The 23642-nt window shown below is 25.9% G+C and overlaps 1 protein-coding gene across 3 annotated transcripts in view; it reads right to left on the bottom strand.

Moving 5' to 3' along the window:
• The window catches only part of LOC129618581 (furin-like protease 2), a 301205-nt gene that overhangs the window by 77612 nt on the left and 199951 nt on the right, over nt 1–23642 (bottom strand). For all 3 annotated transcript variants that reach the window (XM_055533419.1, XM_055533435.1, XM_055533427.1), the window contains exons 6-9: nt 13852–14155; nt 4825–5976; nt 3832–4019; nt 1535–1691 (exon numbers count right to left, since the gene is read on the bottom strand). In XM_055533419.1, coding sequence (XP_055389394.1) covers nt 1535–1691; nt 3832–4019; nt 4825–5976; nt 13852–14155 — 1801 coding nt within the window. The remainder of the gene's footprint in view (nt 1–1534; nt 1692–3831; nt 4020–4824; nt 5977–13851; nt 14156–23642) is intronic.

Genomic DNA, 23642 nt, shown 5'->3' with positions numbered 1-23642 from the left:
ATTTTCATCTTTTCATGTTTTTCAATTTTAATGAAATCTTTTTTATGCCAATAAAATGAAATTATTATTAAAAAATTTAAAAGAACGGAGGGTAATTGTAGAACTAAAATTAAATTCTAATTAGTCTTGTTTTCTTTTGTTGCGTCAAAACTTATAAGTCAATCACATTAAATTGAATTTGCAGACTATTTACCGTTTACAACATTAATTAATAGATTTAGGTAAACCAACGGTTTGTAATGCAGTACTTTTCGTTTCAACAAGTGAAAATAATGCATTCAAAAACAATTTAGATTTGTACTATATCAGTGATTCCAAAATTGGTCTATATAAACCCGTAGGGGTCCATGAAAACTTGCTAGAGGTCTACGGATGTGAAAAAAAATATCTTCCTACTGTTAGAAATTTAACTCTATTTAAGAAAGTAGCAGAGGGTTTATCAAAAATTGAAAAACACAATAAGGGGTCTACGTGAGAAAAAAGTTTGGGAGACTCTGTGCTATATTATTAAAATTATGTACTTTTATTTATATACTATTATTTATCAAAAATTGCATACATTTAGGATGAGCAACATATTTTTTAATGTCATAGAAATTACCTGTAGAAGTTAAGGTGCCAAAAAGTTTATTTAGAAGGGCGATAACTTGAGAGGAGTTGGATGTGGGAAAAAATATTTTAAGGAAATGAATTATTTATTAGTTTCTAAAAGTTGCTAAAATTACAGACTCCTTCAGCCTATACGACATCAAAAATTTGTAGAACGATATCAAAAATTTGTAAAAAACTGTTTTGTTTATTTAAAGTTCAAATGTGGTATGCCGCGGTAAAAGAAGCCAGGCACTACTTATTTTTGTTTGTAAAATTTGGAAAATGCTTTTGGGTTCAGTACAATAAATAGTCAAAATGTGCAATTTTTAAGGTTTTCGGGGCTGTAATATTTACTTAGGGAAGGGAGGGGGGAGGATAGATTAGAATTTTATTTTACGGAAATAAGTTTCAAGTGAAGAAATAATATACGTATGAAATTTTAGCTTTCTATCCTAAAGGGTGTAGAAGTTTTATAAACAAGATCATGGACGGACGGACTAATGCAGCGAAACTAATATGCTTTTTTTTTAAATTTTTTTTAAAATCAGTTTTTGAAAAGAAAAGCAGTCAGTGAATACATTTTTAAATTTAAAGAAAAATTAATTTTCCGAAATGAATCTTTTAAATAAAGTCCTCGAAATACAATATAAATATTATGTACCTACATGCATGTTCATTAAACAAACAAAAATTTAAAAATTTTTTTTTCGTATTTTTATAAATCTTATTGTAAAAAGAAAATCAAAAGCTAATCCTTACTTTAAAAACAATAGTAAAGTATAAATTACTTTTTTTTTCTTTCTCATACACACACACACACTTTCATTATACTCTTATAAGTGAATAATTCCTATTATTTAATCTCCATTTTGTTTTTTTTTTTTTTTTTTTGAAAAAATACTTATATTAAATTCCCTTTTCTATCATTAATCTGAACACTTACTTGTAATCTTCTGTTTCAAAAGTGTGAACTGGACATGCTGAATAACATTTGTGTTCATGCATAACCAAATGATGATCACAACTCATACAATAATTTGGTCGTTCTTGACAAGAAGCACAATTTGATTCACATGGTACACAAGTTTTGTTTTCTGTATCTGCAAAATAATAATAATAATTTGAAAAAATGAAAAAGAAAAAATTTGAAAAAGAAATTTTCAAATTTTATGGTAGAAAATTTTCAATTTTATTTAATTAAAAAAAAAAACACAAAACATACACAAATATACAAAAGAAATATTGTACTTGAATATGACAAACCCATTTACAACACATACAAGAATAAAATTTAAATTTGTAATTGTGTTATTCAAATAATATTGTATTTGCTTTTGCTCTTATTATACAGAAAAGAATGTATTTTTAAGGATATTTTAAGCAAAAATTATTATAAGATTTTTTTTTCATTTCAATCCTGTAAAAAATACAGCATAGAAAAATAATTTTCTATAAAAATGTTATAAGAATTCTTTTCTATATTTTTCGAAAAAAAAAAATTTAATTAAAAATTTTTTTTTTGGTTTTTTGTGTTGCTTGTTTTTGTTTCTGGTATCTAATGTAATCTGTAACAATATCCTTAGAATTTATGCCTATATTAAATATTAAATTAGTCAAACTAATTTCTATATTACTAGCTATATTTTTTTCGTATTATGGTTACATAAAACTTTCATTTTTTTAAAATTGTATGTATTCAGAGTATGAAATAATTACATTTTTAATAAAAAAATTTTAATATGGTCAGTCCATAACCGACCGCAATGTGTATTTTGCTATTTTCCAGAAAATATTTATATTCGATGGAAGCTACAGTAGAAACCTTTTAGTTAATATACCTAGAGAAATATAAATTTGGGCTTTAGTTGAGGACAGAAGTTCACTTTCTAGAAATCGATTCCGTTCAAAAGTGGATCAGTTAATTAATAAGGAGAATTCAAGTAATAAATTTGATGAAATTTTGTTTATTAATTGCTTAGATTTGGTAAAAATTTTAAAGTTGGCTTCTAATGGAAATTACGGATTTTTGAACTCAGTGTATTTCTGAAATTTACTAGGTTATTGTTTGGAAATGTCATAATAGATCTTTTGTTTTGTTTTTTTTTGTCGAACCAGAGTTGAAATATTAAATTTCAAGGAAATTATGTATGAAAATGAGAATATAGTTCGGTTACTATTACTAGATTTTCCTTAAAAATTTGAAGCGGCTTGTCATATTTTAATGCGAAACCCATAAGAAAAAAGTGACGAAATTCTAAGTATTTCCTTGAAAATTATTAAAAATTTTAAAATTGCACCATAGCAAAAGTTCAGTTTAAGAGATATGATCCCAAATCTACCATATGGTTAAAATAAACTCAGATATAAATTTTCATAAAACTTGATTCAGCCGAAATCGAAGTCAACAAATGCACACAAAAAAACTGATTGATAAGATAGACAGTCGTATAGAGTAATTGGCAAGCACAGATCGATTTATCGAAAAATGGTTTACGTTCCCTATCTCAGAACAATGGGGAACGTAATTTATTATTCGAAAACTTAAGATTCAAAGCTTGGCATAGTATCGCAATACTTCGCATTTTGCATGCCATGTGGTACGATAAAAATTATACCTATTTATTTTTTGTGACACAAAATCTCTTTACTTTGTTTTTTATTTAAAAAAAATATAACAAAAATCAATTCATTTAATAATTTTATACACCAGTATTAGAATTAAAAAGGTCAAAATTAAAAAAAAAAGAAATTTACTAATATAACCAAATTGGTTATAGGCCATGGTCATGCAGATTTTTGAAAATTTTAATTAAATGCAATAGTGTTTTTGAAAAGTTTATTGTTTATTTGAATACCTTTTACATGTTAGTGTTGACTATTAAATTTTATTGGTGCATATTCTTAAATTCTTGGTGCAATTGGTATGAATTTTATTTGAAATTATTCTCTTATGCAATTATAGCTTATACAACACTTAAGAACTGTTCAAAATTAGGCTGTTGGAGATTTTTTGGTTCATAAAGAAAGAACAATTTAGCATAGTCTTAAACCAGAAAAGTCGAAAGATAAGAAACCCAAATTCATTTCTTAGCAAATTAAAATATTTTTGACATGTAAATGCAATTATTTCTTCCAACTTTTCGCAACAACTTCTCACATTATTTGTTTGTATCATAATGCAATTCCAAAATGTTCTAATAAATGAGAATTTTATAAAATAAATTAAATATTTATACTTACTTTCATAATAACCATCCGGACATACTTGAAGGCATACAGCTAAATCTGTTACATGTAAATGTGCTGGGGCACATGTTAAACAACTATCTTGCCCAGCGCCAGCACATGTTTCACAAGATTCATGACATGGCCAACAAACACCACCTTGATTAGGAAAACTTCTTGGTGGGCAACGACTGACGCAAGTACTATATAAAAAGAAAAAGTGAAAAATTTAATTATAACAGGAAAAATTGCTATAAAATTGCAATATTTTCCTTTGTACCTATTTGTGTGTGTTTCTGTGTTTTGTGTTTTGCTTAAAACTAGATGCCATAAAACACATTTCAAATTACTTAAACCATATGTGTTAGAAATAATACAAAAAAAATGAAAATTTTCCGAAATAATTTTTATTGCTTTTTTTTCTTTTGCCCACAAACACACAACACAATTTACAAAATATTTACACATTGTAAAACTATATACATAATATGAAAATAGTATTTCTGTATGTGTGTGCACATAAACCAATTATGGGCAAAAACTCTTACAAATTAATATAAAATGGAAAAAAAAAATAGAATAAAATGCCAAAATGGAAAATAACATTCTCATAATAAGAACATAAAAGCAATAGAAATAAAATTAACAAGGATTCCCAGATACCCAGTTATAGCTATGAGTGTTAATCTTTTTTTACAAGTAAAACAACAAAAAAGAAACTTCACATTACATAATTTTTAACTGTTAACTATCAATGTGTGTTTCTATTTTGTATATATGTATAAATACAATGGTATTGTAAGCATATACATAAACCATATCTATGAACAGAAACGAGAAACACAAATACGAGCATGTCATGTACCCCTATTACAGCCATAAATATATGTACTAAATTTGTGATATAAAAAAAAGAAAGCTGTAGATAGGGTACCTATATTTTTTCGGATAACATTTCAATATTGTGCATAATATTATAAATATTATATAAAATGTAGGTATACTTACTTGTCTAATCGATAATGTTTACAAGCAACACATTGTGTTGGTCCACGACCATAACATCCTTGTGAATCACATTCTGGGTCACAATCATGCAATACCAATTTATTATTTGAATCAGCCATTACTGTTTGTCTTTGTGGTGTTGGTATATTATGACCATCAACCGTTGCTACAGATTTTTCTGGATTACTAGCTGCTCCGGTAAATAAATTTTGATAATTTAAATAACCCGAATATGGATCAGTATTATATGGTTGCCTTAAATCAGAATCAGTTGGATATACAAATGGATTTACACCTTGATGTCGACGAAATGATGATGATGACTCAGTTCCATCACCTTTTAAACGTACTGGATTTGTTGATGTACCATAAAATATTAACTGCCATTTTGATAATATTCCAGGTTGATTAACACGTCTACGACCACCATTAATTACTTGTAATGTCCATCTACCTTCAGCTTTTTCACCCCAAAAATGTACACTTAAAAATGGCCAATCATCGAAATTTGATTTAACAATATCACGTGGCCTTTCAAATAATAATGTACTTGTTGTACCCATTGGTGATGTTAATAATATTCTTAAATTTCCTCTTGGGAAAAATCTTAATGTTATTTTACATTGAACATGCTCCAAATATCGTACTTCATTTATTGTTCCGGCACAACCATTTACATCCATATGTGTTGATAATGTAAATCCATATGAACCATCTATTTGTCTATCTTCATTATTTTCACGTGATTTACAAATATGTTGTGATGGCACTGTTGTCCATTGTTCAGCTAAACTAACCATTGCACCAGCATCCATTAAACCATAACCAAATTTATGACTGAATTTTCGTTTAACACCATTTAATATCCAACCACTTTCTTTTTCTAATGGTTCTGGTCTTGATGTCATTACAACTAAATATTGCATATCACGCCATGTTAATGTTGGATTTGCTTCAAGTGCTAATGCAGCAATACCAGCAGCTAATGGTGCTGATGCTGATGTACCAGTATGTTCAACAGTACAAATATGATCAGGCCGTAAACGTCCATCCATATCAACTGTGGCTACAGATTTATCATGACCAGGTGTACCAGAACTATATGTTGTGGCTAATGTTGATGAGCATTCCTCTAAATACCAAGGCTTAAAGCTGTATACAATGTGTTTTTGGTGTGGTAAAATAAAATTTCCCAAAATCAAATGAAATGGAAATGGAATGAAAAGAAAGAAAGAAAAAAAAAAGGATAAATTGAAAAGTTAGTTAATTTCGTTATTACTTTTGAGATTTTTTTTTTGTTTTTATAATTTCATTTTGATTTTCTCTTTTGTTGATTTAATTAACTTTTGGCAAAAATAACATTTTAACGGTTTCCATATCACAAAGGTGAAATTTAATTGCTATTATTATGTTGTAGAAAATTAAGTTTATTGTTCTGCAGTTAAGTTTTGATGGTAAAAATCTGATTATTTAAAAAAAGGAAATTAAGAATTTAATTTATATTTTTAATTTCAATTATATTTAAAAGGCTTTCAGAAAAAGAAGCACCATAATATTTTTGTTATTGTTAGAGTTTTAACTTATATTTTAATTAAAGGTGAAATAAATATTATAGAAATTGAAATGAATAGTGGAAATTTCATATCGAGTTAATGTACCTGGGCCATTTTGTTTTTGTTCAATTCTTATATGAGATAATTGGATTTTTACACATTTTAATGATACAGAGAATATTAGGGATGATTCCATGGAATATATTAATTTATTAATTTTAACATATTTGAATTATTTTACATTTTTTGAATTTTTTTGACATTAAAAGAAAATTAAGAGGAAAATCACAGTGTAGTTTTTTACTACTATTAATACTAATAATTACTTTTACTACTATTAATACTATTAAACAAATAAAACCGAACTTTCATCTGTTTTAAGAAGTATGATTTTTCCGAGTAATATCTTTGTGCTTATTTGCTAAATCAATTGAATTTTAAAGAGGATACGTTTTCACATACTAAAGGATTTAAAACCAATAAATTTTCGTTTATGACCATCATCTACAGTTGTTCACTATGTCTGAGATTATATTTTAAAATTAACTCAATATATAATTCAGGAACCAATGTTTATTTTTAATAATCGCGGTAGTTAATATTTTAAAAAAACGAGATTTCGTGATAACCTGGTCGTCACAGAATATGCTATTACTGGCCACTCGTCTTAAAAATCTTAAAAATTTTATTGAACTCAGCCCATTGATGAGCAATGATCAGAAAGTTCCTATTTTGAATTTAATTTACATTCCGATATTTTAATGTCTACAAAATGTTTACTTATTTTAGGCTGACTGGAATGAAATTTTTATATCTCAGTCCTCTCGTCTAATCTACAAAAATAAGTAATGAATTTGATTTAAATTGATTTTTGAGAAAATTATGGTTTTTATACATAATCTAGGGAAACCTTAGAAATTTACTTATGAAATTAAACATTAAATAATATTTTGGAGATAAGTAGCGAAATTTCGCAAAATTTTGAATTTAGTGACGCTAATAGAATTGTATTTAATACAGAATTTGAGAAACATTTAAACATGAGCACGAATTTTAAATTATTAATCTTTTCCTAAAAATCTTTTAAATAATTTAATATTCAATTTAAGGTTCTCTAGAATTTAGAGTTTAATCAGCTTAAAAATTCTCAAAGTTTTCAATATTATCTCTCATTTATTATAAAAATATTAATTTGTTCCTCTTAATATTTACAATTTATATATTTATTATTTCATTGAAATTAGTTAAAATACACACACAACTACAATAATAATTATGATTTCCGAAGCATTTTATTATAACTATGGAACTTTCGTATACATACAATATAGAAATTTCAAAGTATACTAAGTGTTACATCGAATTCTTCTTCTAATTAAGAAATTTATAATTGAATATTAAAGTGAAAAATTTATCTATAGTTTTACATTTTACCCATTGTAATGTTAAAAAATTATTATATCTAAAAAGTTTTTCATATTTAAAAAAAAAAAAATAATATTTTCATTATAAATTTTCTTCTGTCAAAGAAAATTTTCAAGTAAAAGAATAATTATTAAGAACACTTAAAAACAATGAATCATAAGTAAAATGAAAATAAATTAGCAAGTTTTTTTTTTCTCTGTGTAAATTAGGAAGTGCTTATTATTTTTACATTAAAAAAATTTTTTTAAGTACCTACCGTAGCTATTTATTATATTTTTTTTTTTTTATGAAATTGTAAAGTTTTTTTTTTTACCTTTAAAAGTGAAATTGAAATATTTCTAATAATTAATAAATAAAATGATGCAAGAATATTAAATTGTGCGGAATATAAATTGAAATATCGTTGATAATGCATGAATTTTCTAAAATTTTTAATATTTCAACACGGTAATTTATAATATTAGAGAAATGTAAGGAATTTGCTTTATAAGCCTTTAATATGCTATAGCCTAGATAGAATAATTTTTGAAAAAAATAGTGATACCCTATTCACTGGATCCTTTCTAATATAGCCTCTATTGTGGTGAAGAATCATAAATTTTACATTCGAATTAAAACTATATCGGTAAACGTCCTGAAACAGTGCAACATGGCGATACAAAAGAAGTAGATAGATCTAAAACATATATAACATGCAAAACAGAAAAATCTCTTCTGAATGAACACTATCGTTGAAATATTTATAGCAAAGTTGAGTTAAGTCCTTCTTTAAGCGGTACCGTTTTTTATTGTGCATTGATATTCAATAGGCTTAAGCATTTGATAAAAATAATTGTAGATTATAGATTGTTGAAGCGAGATTTGGACAAGGGAATCCCCTCCGACCACTTTAATGGCAGATATTAACAGTTCAGAGAATGGAAAGAGCTAAACGAAAGGGACCTCTTAATCGTGCCAATCCGTCAGCAATTTAGTTGTCCACGTGCCCGTTGTGTCGTGAGAACCAAATGAGAACATATAGATGGTGTGATTTTTATATCCCCTTTCAAAGTTTATTTTCAAGCATATTTGTATTGCATGTATTTCAGCTTGAAATACCAAGCAATACGGATCAAGGCTCGCGCTAATACGCGTGTCCGGCCGCTCTCCGCACACATCCGAGCCTACCTCACCGTATATTATAATAATAATAATGTTCCTTAATTCCTATAATTATCAAGGAATAAGAATTAATATTGCTGTTATAAAATGTTATACACATAAGAAACAAAAAAAAAAATTTAAAAAGTTAATAAATTTATTTTTGTTCTTTTCTGAACGAAAAAACCGTATAAAATCGTACTTTTAACGGGATACACTTTGTTATTATTATTTTTATTATTTATTGTTATTATTAATATTTTCTTATTTCCTTTTTTTTGCGTAAATACTCTTAAAAGTATTACTTAAATTTTAGAAATTACACAATAAACACTACGGAAATTCAAAAAGAAAAAACAGCGAAGGAGAAATTGGAAAAATAAACAGATATTTTTATTGGACTCTTAACGAATTGATTCCTTTATACTTGTACAACAAAAACCAATTTTTGCATACTTCAATTTTATTTTTTAAAGGGGATTTCGAAGAAAAACTTTTTATTATTATTTTTATAAACAAAAAAACATTTTTTTCAATTTGCCCCCAAAAGTTATTTTCTTCGTTTTTCGTTTTTCCTTTTTCATTCTTTTTTCTTTTTCATTTTTCTTTTCGGTATGATCCTTTGGAAATTGAAATATTAATAATTAATTCCGTTCGAGAATTAAATAAATTCGGATCAAATCAATGTGAAATTATAAAGTAGCTCATTTCCCTTGAATAATAATGCCATTTAAATTTCTCTCATTAACATGGTTAAATTATAAAATATTGCATACTTTTCGGGATGCAGCAAAACAGTTAAAAGGAGTACATATTAACTTAACAATCTAATTCAACGAAAACATTTATTTAACGGTTCAGCTGTCACAATTAAGCTTACATAATTTTTCAAAAATAAGAAACCGAAAATTCGAATTTTGCTAATTTTGAACGGCGTTATATTGGTAGAGCGTGGGAGAATATAAAAATATTGTTGTAATACAGAACCCTATTTACTAATTTTTAAAAAATCATAAAACCTTAGACTGCAACAACATACCGTCTAAGAGGGAAACGGTGTTAAAAACAACGGTAAAACGGATTTGTTATAATGAGAGTAACTCAAGGACCCTTCTGTTAATGTATTGCTTTGCTGTAGAAAAAGAAAGTTGTTACTTCTCTGCGTTCGCGGAATTTACAAATGTTTACTCTTTCAATATACAATGAATTCTCAAAATATTATATTTTTAGTATTGTTGGAGGTCTTTAGTCTTTGGGCGGTAAAAATTTTCTTTTTAGATAAATTAATTTTCACAAAAATCCGGTTGTTTTCCCTGCAGTTTAATCCAGTAAAGAATGGACGGACAGAGTGATACTAATAAGAACATTTTTTAATTTTATTGAAAATTTTCTAAAAATTCTATATATAACTTTCTAATGAATTTCCATTATAATATAATATAAAATGGGCGTATGTATCCGTATAACTTGAATTACAATCAAGATTAACTAAAAATCAAAAATTATATACAAAAAGTATTGCTGATGCTTACTGAGTTTTAAGATTTTAGAGTACCCAAGACGAATTAGTTAGGTGAAATAAGATTATTTTTGTTTTGTAAAGTTTTTAAAAATTATGTTTTATTTGTTTTTTTTTCTGTTATATTGAACTTTTGAAAAGTTTTAAATCTAATAAAAAAAAGGAACAGATCAAATTGATATAAAGGTATAAATAGACAATTTCGAATGTTGGTATACATTAGATCAATTTTAGTATAAAATTTCTAGGCGTAATTGTAATCGTCTTATTATACTACCTTCGCGATTAAAAACGATTTAAAATATAGATGCGTAAGAACAATTTCTGCAAGCACTTCGACATTAAATCTGGGTCTACTCCTAGAAAGATATTATTATAACAGTGGTCAGTGATACATTCTAATTGATCATATAATTAGTCTCCTAAATAAATTTTTAATTTTATGTAGTATTACGAGTATGTCATGTACGTTATTCCAGTTTTGTTCATGTTAAATAAGAATGTCAATTTAGCAATTTAAAATGTACATAAAGATAATAATTATTATAAGATTTAAGCCAAAAGAGTGTCCTATTAAATTTGTACCACTAGAAATAATTGATATTTTTCGGCTGTGTATTTTCAATTTCCTGGTAATTAAATAAGTGATTTGTATACTACTGACGGTAAAACTCAATAACCATTCACTTTTAATTAAAAAAAATAAATTTTCCATGTACCTTGTACAATCAGTATAACACAAGAAATAAAAAAACGTTAAATGTAAAATTCTAAGGAAAAATTTCATTCAATTTTAGTTTTAAAACTTCAATGAATTTTTAGATTCTTTTTACAATTTTAGAGTCTACTCTTTTTGAGTAGCGAAAGGGATCAATATCAATACAAGAGAAAAATTTAATTACTAAACCTTTCAGATTCGCTATTTTTCATGACGTTCTTTCAATACTTTTTTTAGCTTTAGTTTATAATTTTTTTTACTATTCTATTGAAAATCATGTAGCACAAACTGTTTTTAATGATATCCGAACTATTACTTCAATCTTCGCATTTCAAACAATATTCATTGAGATTTGGAGAACCAAATGGAATTATTAAAGAAAAATAAAATTCAATGCGCATCATACCTTTTTAGATTTTAGGAAAACGAATGTTATTTGATTAAGAACTTTTAAAGAATTATGCAGCAATATGATTGTGAGAATTAAATAAAGCGTTGTTTTTCGAAAGCTAAATTGCACATTAGACTGTAAATTAGATTCAATTTAAAAACTAACAGTAAAAGAAGTTTGAAAAATATTTGCAAATTTTGAACTCGTCAACCGATATTTTATGATTTAACTGAAATAATTTTAATGTAACATATATAGTATATAGCATCACACTGCTAAAAGAAGGCTCGATTATCATGATATCGTAAAAATAAGAAAATACTCGCAACAAAGTCTATGCTTTTAATTTTGCTCTTTGTTCAAGCTACTGGCTACTGAGATTGTTTTATGACAATATTAGCTAATGCCCACGTTGAATGTGATTATTAGCACCCGAAATGGATGTGTTCTCATAAATGAATAATTTTATCTTCTCTGTTTTAGTTTGTCGCGTTATAAGCCAATATTTTATATAAAAAATATTTTTTTAATTCTTCCAGAAATGCAATGAATCGAAAGTTTTAATGGAATTCGTTCCATTTTTTTCACCATAAATCCAAATTTGTTAACCGCATTAATTATAAGTACAAAAAATATATTGTATATCTACTTGTACTAGACTTCTTTTAAAATATCCTTAAAATAAGCCAACAATTAACCGGAAATGTAAATAAAAATTTTAATTGAACATTATACACAGGTAAAGAGAAACACCATTTTTTGCATTTTTGAACAAAAATAAAAGCAATTTATTCTCTACATGAAAAACCATTTTCTTTATGTATGGAATGGGTCCTTATAATTGCTTTAACGTTATGCTTATAATATGCAACAATGAGTTTTGGCGTTTTGGTTTAAGTATAGAAAATAAAATATAAAATAAATTGTAAATGTGGCTGATCTTTTGATTATTTTTATCTTTTGTTATACAATTGAACTGTTATATACATGGTTATTGAACCTTTTATTGTTACTTTACACTAAATGGTGACCATCATAATTTATAATGGTTTTACTATACCATAGATTTTGAATAAATTTAGATGGAATAATACGTGAGATATCACATTGTCCATTGTCCATGAAGCTTATGGTTAATTTTAAAAAAATTTCTGCACAAATATTGCGAATTTATTGGTTTTAGACAAAGGAGACTCGGAAGTGAAAAGGTAAAAAAAAATACTTAGTCTAATAAAATGGAACATTTGTTAATGTCTTTGAGTAAATAAAATTTCAGATTTCTGGAATTTTTCATTTCAAAGAAAAACGGCCTTGAAAAAACGACTGAATTTGGGAGATTATTGGGTTATTGTCTATATGCTATTTAAATTATAGCATAAAACAAGGCGCAACCTTCCTAGGTTTTCGTTTTTCAAATAATTCCCATGCCTCAATTTGCTAACAAAAAGCAGCACGAAAAACTTTGACCCTCAAGAACATTTTAATCGGGTAGCAAATAATTTTCTTCTATACAAATAAACCTCATACATTTAAATATCAATTTCTTAATTATTATACTTAGCAATTTTACCGGTTTTACTCTCAACTCGATTGTGGCAAGAAAATTTATTTCAAAAATAAACTTCGGATAAATTTTGGTGTAGTCTCGGATAGATAGAATGTCAAGTTATTACCTTGATACCAAGTGGCTTAAATCGAAAGAATGCAAGGCAAATAAGTTAATAACATTAGCCTTTCAAGCCTCATAACATTAGTGAGGATAAGAAAATTTTATGTTATAATACGACATTTTTTATTAGAAAATCTGGTAACTAAAATTATGAGTAATGATCACTATAATGGTCACTTTAATTTATATTAATCAATAATAATATTTATAAGCCCTTAAATATTTATTGAAACATTTCATGTATAATGCATAAAATAACTGATGAACTGATTATAAGAGTTACAATAGTTAAGTACGTCTGTATACAACACCATCAATCATATAAAAGAATTGAAATAAAATAAATATGTAATTGGATTTTATGAATTTATTGAGAAAATAGAGAGAAAAAAAAAATGGCATTCTTTTCATTTCTTGAATTCTTCATTCATCAATTTAATTTTTATCTGTTATACTACTCTCAACTAACTCCCTTTATATTATATATAGGTTTTAATTATTTTCTTTCATTAATTTGATATTTTTATTTGCTTTTAGTTTTTCGTTCTTATATAATAATAACTTTTTTTTCTCTTTATAATTTTTTGTTTTTATTATATTATATTTACTTACCCTCCTTGTGTGGCACTTGAAATAGATAATGTAAATATTGAATTTGTATAACCATCACAATTACATGAATCAGTATAACGTCCACCATTACCAGATGCCCATACAAATATTGAACCTTTCCCTTGACGACCACTAGTTACACCATAAATAAATGCACGACGTGCTAATGGTCCTGGTCCATCAACAGTAGAACCATCATCTTCTGGTCCCCATGAGGCACTATATATATCGATATGTTGTGGATTTAAGCTTAATGCTTTTGCTTCAACCGCATCATTAACACTTCCATCTAACATACGAACGCCTATACCAATACAAAATAAATAAATAAATAGAGAAATTGAGTAAATAGAAAATTAAGAAAATTAAAATTCTCATAATATTATTGTAGTATATACATATGGTATATATAAATATGGTATATGTAAGTATATTGTGTATATGAATATTTAGCACATCAGTTATAGAGTAATATACATAAGTGGTATGGTTCATAAATAAAATTAAAATGTTTTAATCTTTATATTAATCTATATATATATATATATATATACCTATAATGTGAATAAAATATACACACTTATCGTAAACGTGTAAGAGCGTATAGATATCTCTAAAATTGTTATATAAATTATGTAGTATTATAACAATAATAATATATAAAATTTAGTATATCAAATAGAATATATAAACTATGGTAAATACAGGCAGTAATTATATATGTATATATTATATGTTAATATTATAAGTAGCATGAAAAGCTTTAATTTATTGGGTAATACATAACTTTTGTGGCACATTTCCAAAAAAAAAAATTTGAAAATGTGCCTAATTATTTAAAGCCGTCCATCTGATTAAAAACTTCTGTAAGCTAGTCAAGACAAGAAAATTAAATTTTATATACCCAATAGATTTTGTAAATTGTGTAGAGTTGCGGTATTGGAATGACACCACATCTCGACTCATTGTTAGTATAGTTTCTTTTATTACCCTCCGGATAATATTAGACGTAATAAAAATTACTTCCTCAAACCAATTGTCTCAATTAATTCTAACTGATAAGAAATATATTTTATAAAACGAAGGAATTATTTGCCTAAAGCAAAATTCCTCCTTTTCCCGAATTATTGCCCCTTACAATTTGCAAAAAGTAAACTTAATGTTGTATATTTCTTTTGTGTACTATATGGCTTTGGAATTTCCATAAAAGCATACCTGTCATCTTAACACTTGTGTCTAAACTAAATTAATTTAACGATACAATTCTAGATTCATTAAAGTATATCGTAATTATTACTCCAAAATATCTCCTAAATTTATGCAAAACTGTGTGGTATTATTTCGGAAAATAATTATTTCAATTGATCATTTTGAATAAGTAGGCTCAAAAATCACATAAATACAAGCTTTAAACTTAAAGTGTTGAAAGAAAATGTGCCATTATTCAAATCATGAATTTAATCGACTACATTTTCTTATATACTACTTATATGTAAATTTATATTAGGAGATTTTAAGAATATTTCTTCCTATCATATGAAGTATTAGTTAAATTCTCTATAGGATAAACGCAATATAATAAAATCAAATAAGTGAAATAATTGAATGAAGAACTAAATATCTAAGGACTGAAATAAAAAAAAACTATAGACATATTTTTGATCGTATATGCCATAAACGAAATTATTCTATACAATTTTGTTACTTTTGCACATTTTTTTTTATTATTGAATTTTCTTTGTCTTTGATGTGCGAAAGGAGTTGTAGAAGAGAAAAGAGAGCATATGATTAACAAGAAAATTTTATAAGAAATTTTATAGATCCTTTGTAGTTGGTTGATTCTTATAATATGTTTAAGGTTACAAAATTTTCTTTCTTTCTATATACAATAAAAAAGTAAAAAAAAAAAAAAAATTTTCTTCCTTTCTTGAATTTTTTTTTATTCTCCTTTTTTCTCTCTGTTTTTGAATCTTCTTTGTTTTTTTTTTTTAATTTTCTTTATATTAAGAAAATAGTAGCTATGGCTTTCTTCCGCTTATAGAGGGTGAATCAGCAACGAATTCAATGACATATACCATTAATTAGAGGATCCAGATGGACAAGGCTTTTCGAAAAATATGGGCTTGAAACAAATTTTATTTAAAGGAGATCATTTGGGGTTTTAAGGTAAGACAGTATTTAATTATATAGGAATTTTATTTTCAGAATGACAAGCCATAAAAATTTAAAACAATTTTATTTTTCCTGCTTTATTCTCATAATCTTACAAAAAATTTCAATTTTGTTCGATTAAGAGAGTTAAAGCTGAGGCTCAATGAGCACTTTTAAAACAAAATATTTTGTTCGAAGTCTTTCTTAGACTTGAAGTTATCAACGAAATTATTGCTAAACTAGCTTAACCACAGAAATCATTAAAATTTTCACCACCCTTCCGAAACAAAACTTTTACACATTTTTTATTCTTATTTTATTTTATACTTTCTATGCGGTGTATCGACCTCTATATGTCGACACTATACGGTGTTACAAGAACCAATTGTATTAAATATTTCTGAATCACCCTTTATCGACATGGTATATAAGTTCAATTTAAGGATTACCATGTTTTCTTATTATTTATTTCTTTTAATTTTTTTTTTTTAGAGTCGATCTTAAGAGTTCTCATTTTTATGAAGTGATTATTGACATTAATTGGATGAAAATTCGTATATATATATATATATGTTTTTCTCTTTCTGTTTTTGATTATATTATTTTATTATTGTTGTTCTGGTTTCCGCATCTTTGCTATACAGATTTTATTCTTCTTCAACTCGTATATAAGGCTTAAGCTTTAAATAAACATTTATAAAACACTGAAAATATGTGCGAATACAATTCTTTTTTTTTAGGGTAGTTTGGGTGTATACAAAAGCCGATAAAGTTATTAATTGTGGTATTAAATATTTACATCATATATTATGTGTGTATATAGTGTTTATGACATCTGTTTTATTTCAATATATTAAGGATATCGTTTTGATGATTTCTGTAATTACTGAAAATGTTTACGTAAACTATCGCGTTATACACATGTGTAAAAGATAATTTTATATAATTATATATGTACTTTGTATATAATGTATATTTATTATTAGAATTAATTATAGAATATACTATATATATACATATGTATGTATATAATTTATATTCGATTATTTATAATAATAATTAAAATATAGGGAAGGAAATATTATGCTTTGTATTTTATTAAATTTAATAATGTTATACTGTAAATACTTGTATATAGGAAGACATAATATTTATAATATTGTTTGAATAGTTTAATTAATATTAATATATAGAAACCCTTAGAATATTATATGTAATTAAGGACATCAAATATTATGCGGTTGTATATTTAATTTTTTATTTGCATGTTTTATTTGAATAGTTATTTAATAAAACATGCAAATAAAAAAGTGTTTATTATAGATTTTGTATAAGATGTTTAATTATAGTAATTAAATTTTAGATATATGTATGTACATCAAGAAATTGAAATTATTTTACAGAGAGAAATAATATCTTGAGCAAATATAATTTCGCATATACAAAATGATTAAAATATTCATTATACTGTTATACAACAAAAATGTCATCAATATGTCATGAAAATGTCATTACAGTGTTAAAAATCTAACTTTTGAAAATGATATTCCAAAAAAATAAAACAAATTCAATCTAGCCATATTTTCAATAAACCTCAGAATAATATTCAATAAACAATTTGGAATCTTGCTCAGATTTCAATAAACAGTTTGGAAGTGAAGCGGAAATATCGACTTTTATTAAAAAGAAGTTTAATAAAACCAAACTTTTTAATTTGCGTCAACGCTCCAAAATGATAATCAAACAGGTTGTCAAAACGAATTTCTAAAATTTTTTAAGATCTCTCAAATAACTACTCTATTAGTATGGAATAACCTTAAAATCGATTTTCAAGAAAGTTCCTGAACATAAATTCAAATTGTCTTTATGTCTTGGTCTCCAGTAAACAAAGACTCGGCTCCAATTAGCTATCACATTGCCCCTACGAAAACAGCACAACTTAATCTTGCTGGTAGATGAGCATGAAGTCAACGACATAATCAAATTATCTTGTCAACAATAACACGTGTTCTAACTAAAGTGCACGTATACATCAATTAGACAAACCTTCGTTTGAAAAACTTTCGGATATATCTTTCATTTTAAGTCCCCTTATAAGATTTTTATGTCTACAAATATTCTGTTGAATATTCTTAAAGAATTTCGCTTTTACTTTATAATAAACTCGAAACTAAAAATAACATTAAACAAATGCGGATTAAAATAGATTGACCTTAAAAAATAAGTAACTGGGGCTATTTGAGATGATTTAAAAATTTCCTATTATGTATGCTGAAAATCCTTTATTAAAAATTTTTGTTTTTACTAAACAAAAATAATATAATAAATATTTTGTAATGAAACATAAAAGGATAACAAGAAAACTTCAGCACAGCATCATCATATTTCTTCCGTTCAAATGTCAGAAACAAAATATGTAGTAATTTTTTTTTTCCAACCCTCGCTCTATTCTATTTTGTTAACTATTTCTACTTATATCCTATTACTTTCCAAATTCCTAATAATTTAAAGGACAATCTATTATAATAGTCTATTTTACTGGTTCCACAATATTGTAGCATATATTATAATATTATATACATTACTCCGGCACCAAGTCTATGTTTGATATAAAAATAGTATACTATATCGTTCTTATAATAATTTTCTGTACATGACACTTTTCAAAAATCATTTGGAAACCATTTATCATTTCCTATACTCGTACAAATTCCGCATTTAGATATTCATGCAAATATTTATAATTTGTATATGTGTGTGTCACTCGAGCGCTTGTTTCGAATAAACGCCATATTTTCTATTTTTGTATTAATTATGTGTTTAAGTTTCTCTTGGGAGTTTTCTTTTATAATTTCTTAAAGGTTTTTTCGGATCTTTAATAAGTTTTAGAATTTTGTTTTTGTAATAAATTTTGTGTTATTGTAAATATCATAGATTGAATATTTTGCTGTTGATAATTACAGGCAACTAAGCATAAATTCGGACAACTGTAAATGAATTCGAACAAATTCGTGGTTGCAAAACTAAAAATTTCAAAAGCATGCAATTCAATAAATCGTAAGAATAACATTGCCTTACAAAATTCTGTATACACTTAACTATGTTTCACTTTCGTTTAATTAGAAAATTTCACTGAAATTTACAGAGTCAGGTTTTTCAAATTTAAAGTCAGCCTCCCCAAAAATCTGATATTTGGTGCTTGGCCAGAAAAATCATGCAATCATAATTATTTATGTTATAAATTTTAAAATTTTTTATAAAACGCTTTCTTCAAAAATTATAAAATTTAAAAAAAAAGGATATTCTAATATTTTGAAACTTGTTGTTGTTGTTTTTGTTGAAAGTTGTCTTGTTTCATAAATTTTTATGTAAGTATGTACTAAATAAATATATGTGTTCGTTTCCTTCCTATACCCTTTAATGTTAAGCATACTTAATTTTATAAATAATTTTATACATAAAAAAAAACATTGTAGTGAAGTTTAAATGATTTCATATTTTCATATTTTCCATGTTCAAATAACACTGTAGATTATATTCATGAATACATAATATACTTATATATAAAATTCTTTGGGTATTATAGATTTAAATTATATGATCTGGAAAATTTTTCTTCAATAAAATAGAAAGTGTTAAATATCGTCCTTTTGTACCTTTAATATAATATTTTTCATGGGAAACCAAGAACAGGAAAAATAAAAATGGGAAAAATTAAAAAAAGAAAGAAAAAATATGGAAAAACTATTGAATTTCATAGTTTTGCTAATGCATAAAATGACATGGTTTTTTAATATTAGTAGATACTTAAAATTTTTTTAAAGTGGAAATACTTTCACACTTACTTTCATGAACAGTATATGTTCTTGCATTTAACAAAACATTTTTTACCGCAAAATACATATAGATCTTAGATAAATTCCGAAAACAAAATAACACAGAAAAGTGATTTGATTTTTCATCGATGGTGTCGCATTAATTCAATTTATTCTTTTAAATATTTTAAAATTACAAGCTGTTGAGCGAAATTTTAACAAATTACTTTTGTTAGAGAAAAGGAGAGCTAATGAAAATTAAAATTTGAACAAAATTATTATACATATATGGTCGACAAGGGGCCAGAATATTTTTTGCCAATATAGATATTGTGTACTTATCCGGATTCGTCAATTTAACCCGGAGTAAACCCGGGGATAATAACTCAAGTATCCCTTATTGAAGGCTTCTTGTGTATAGGATCCGAATTAAATTGTCTTAAAAAAAGTACGCACGGAAAGGAATAACTTAGCATCCTTATTGACCACAAGAATTCTATAAACAACTAAAAAATATTAAAATATTTTTAATTATGATAAACAATAGTTTATCATAATTATTTATAAGCTTTTCAGACAAAACCGGTGGTTCGCTTATACTATGAAGTTGTGAACAGCGAGGGGTGCTGGAATATTTCACACCAATATTATCTAAGAAAACAGTAATAAGATAGTTTTCTATCTTAGAAAACGTTGGAGATTTGGAAGTTCACCTTCTCACAGAGAAATGTGTGACAAGAGATATGGCATGCACAAACTAGAAATCTTTACGATGTTTTTCGTATATAACTTCCAGTTTGTGCATGTCGAAACCCTTATTAGTAAAAGTCTTTACGAGAAGAAGAGTCTCCAAAAGCGAAGTGATTAAATCTGAAGCAGTATTATGTCGTGAATTAATAGGGTTTCGAAGGGTTTAAAACAAGGCATTTAAAGAGTTTAAGACAAAAAAACATATTTATAAATTGGAAACAACCAAACTTTTGGAAAAGAAGACAAATATTTAAAAATTAAATCATACTTTTTAGTATAAACGAGCAAAATTTTAAAGAAGTTCATAAATATCCTTATACCTAATGTTCACTTGGCTTTTAAAGTTTTCTTCTTTATTTAGTTAAATGGCTTAGCATCTTGTAAAGTTTGCATACTATTTTTATTTTCCATTAAATTACAATATTATAAAAGGGAATTCTTTAGTGGATTTACAAACATTCAATTTATTAGCTAACGAAAAAAAAGCACATAAACAAGAACTCAATATTCTTCCGGATATTTCTCGTTCACATTTTCTCCTCTTTAAATAATTTTCTTCTCTAACAAAGTGCCGGAATTTTTTCAAAATGGATAATTTTAATTTGTTATAATAAGTCTAATTCGTATGCGAGTATAATTTTTCAGATGATTAATTAGGAGAAGAAGAGACAATTTTAATCCAATAATCTGGTCCAATAATTATTTTAAGGGAAATTCGCATTTGTTACAAATTTTTTGCAAAATTTTAAGAGAAAATCAATACAATATATTTTAATTAGCAAACCTTATATCCCTAAGTACATGACACAGACAATACAAAAATATTAAATTAACAGAAAAGTTACACAATATCAAAAGCGAATTTGACCCCCAATTACAAGTATCGCAGTATCGAGAAAATTAGAGAAAACAAAATATTAAAATCTTTAAGCAAACCCAAATAATTATACAATATAAAACCCAAAATATAATATCCTCCATTTTCACGTTCTCATATTCACCCATAATAATGTTGGTATATATATGCACACATCTATATAAATATAGATAGAAGATGATTCCTTTATTACACTAAATGTAATACTGTCTTTTTCTGGCTTTTAAAATAAACAAAAATTATAATCTGGAAAAACATCTAAAAAAAAAAAATGAGCTTCCTACATTTAGGACATCATTATATTATTTACATACATACGTACAAACACACACACCCTATTTAATATTAGTGTACATATGTAAAAAAAAATTTTGAAACCGCAAATATACATTTCGTGTATAATTTGAAATGAAAGTATCCTTTTGGTTTCTTCCATTTTCCTTAAAAATATATGTGTATAATATATATCATAGGTTAATTTCAGAAGGCGCTAAGTTAATTTTTACCAAATCTTTGATTATTTTTGGAATTTGACTTTGAATTCTAATTCAAGTGAATTTTATGCTAACAAAATTATTGCCGGTGAAAATATCGATTCTGAGATAATTCATTAGTGAGAAATATTTCAAAAGCACTAAATCAAAAATTCTGATAATTGAACAACAAAAGAAAGCAAGTCCTAATAAAAAAGCTAGGTCAGAAACTTAAATGTGTATGTTCAAACTTTCTCTTTTGGCATTTTTCATTAGTTAGTTTTATTTGGCACATTTGAGAGTACAATAACATTTTCTAAATTACAATAACTGGAACCCGAGAAAGTCCGCCAAATTTCAGTTTGTCCGTTCGTGAACATGTTTACAAAGCTTCTACACCCTTGAAGATTAAAAGCCAAAATTTTATATGTACATAGATCTTTAATAGAAATTTATTTCCGTAGACGAAAATTGTTACCTATCATCCCTCTTTTAAAAGTTATTTCCTTCTGAAACCCTAAAATGAAACCCAAATTTCTATAAATGCAGAAAGCTGACAATAAACTCTTAACTCTTAATTAACTCACGCAATTAACTCTTAAATTCGAGCACTATGTTAACACTTCTTTAGATTTATATATGCTTTATTTCAAAGATTGTTTAAATAGTTCATCCTCAATGTATGCAATTTTTTAACAATACTCGTGAATATACTCGTCTGTGAATGAAAGTAATTTTAATAATGTAGTACATCGCTAAATTGTCTTTAAAAGCAGTATTTTCTCTTGCTGAAGGGAAAAGTGCAGGTATATTACAAATCATTGGTTTGACCCAGCTTTATTTATTTTCTCTTTTCAATTTTGTATAAGATGATTTCAGTCTAATTACGGAAACAGTTAGCAGACTTTATCGTCGTTTTAATCTTAGATTTTGTTATTTGCACCTAAATTTGTTCAGTTCAAATACGTTTTACTCAAAACTCGATTTTTTCACTAAGCGCATTCTAGATTAAGAGACAATGTGGATGTTTTTTTTCCTCCCTTTTTTGTTTCTCAGTTTTGTTAGTTTATTATTGTTCAAGTTGTGTTTTTTTTTTTCTCGTGTCTTGTAAAAAGTAAATTTAGTTATAAAGTTGCCTTGGATCCTCTTTTTTATGACAGTTTATTTAAAAAAAAAAAAAATAAAATAAATAAAGAAAATGGCAAATGAGAAAAGAAAGTATAAATGGTTTTCCTGTTCGTGTTTTCTTTTCTTTTTATTTCTCTCGGTTGTGGTTACCAATATAATATTGAAAATTAACCTAGCGCACAAAATATAATATTCTATTTATATAATATAGAATAAGTATATACATAAGAATTAAATTCGATATGTTTGCATAATAAGTATACGCATATACATATATACACATAAATATATGTGTACAGGTATAATATATTAAGAAAAGAAAAGGATATCATATTAAATCTGTAAATAATGAAGTTGAAAATATAGAATAAAAATATTTTTGCCCATAATAATATTGGATTTCAAGATTTTAACCTAATTCTTCTATATTAAATATATTGTTATATAATTTTTTTTGTCTTTAAAAATGATTGTCGGTTAGAGTCTCTAATATTATTATCAGTAGATAGCTATCTAATAAATAGTTTCTTCTTTGCTTGGAAATTCAATTTTTAAAATAATATGATGAAAATTGAAATTTAAAAATTGATATTGAAA

This window comes from Condylostylus longicornis, unplaced genomic scaffold (genome assembly GCF_029603195.1).
Source record: "Condylostylus longicornis isolate FDR11 unplaced genomic scaffold, ASM2960319v2 ptg000001l, whole genome shotgun sequence".
Classification (NCBI taxonomy): Eukaryota; Metazoa; Arthropoda; class Insecta; order Diptera; family Dolichopodidae; genus Condylostylus; species Condylostylus longicornis.
This window is presented reverse-complemented; position numbering and strand designations above follow the sequence as displayed.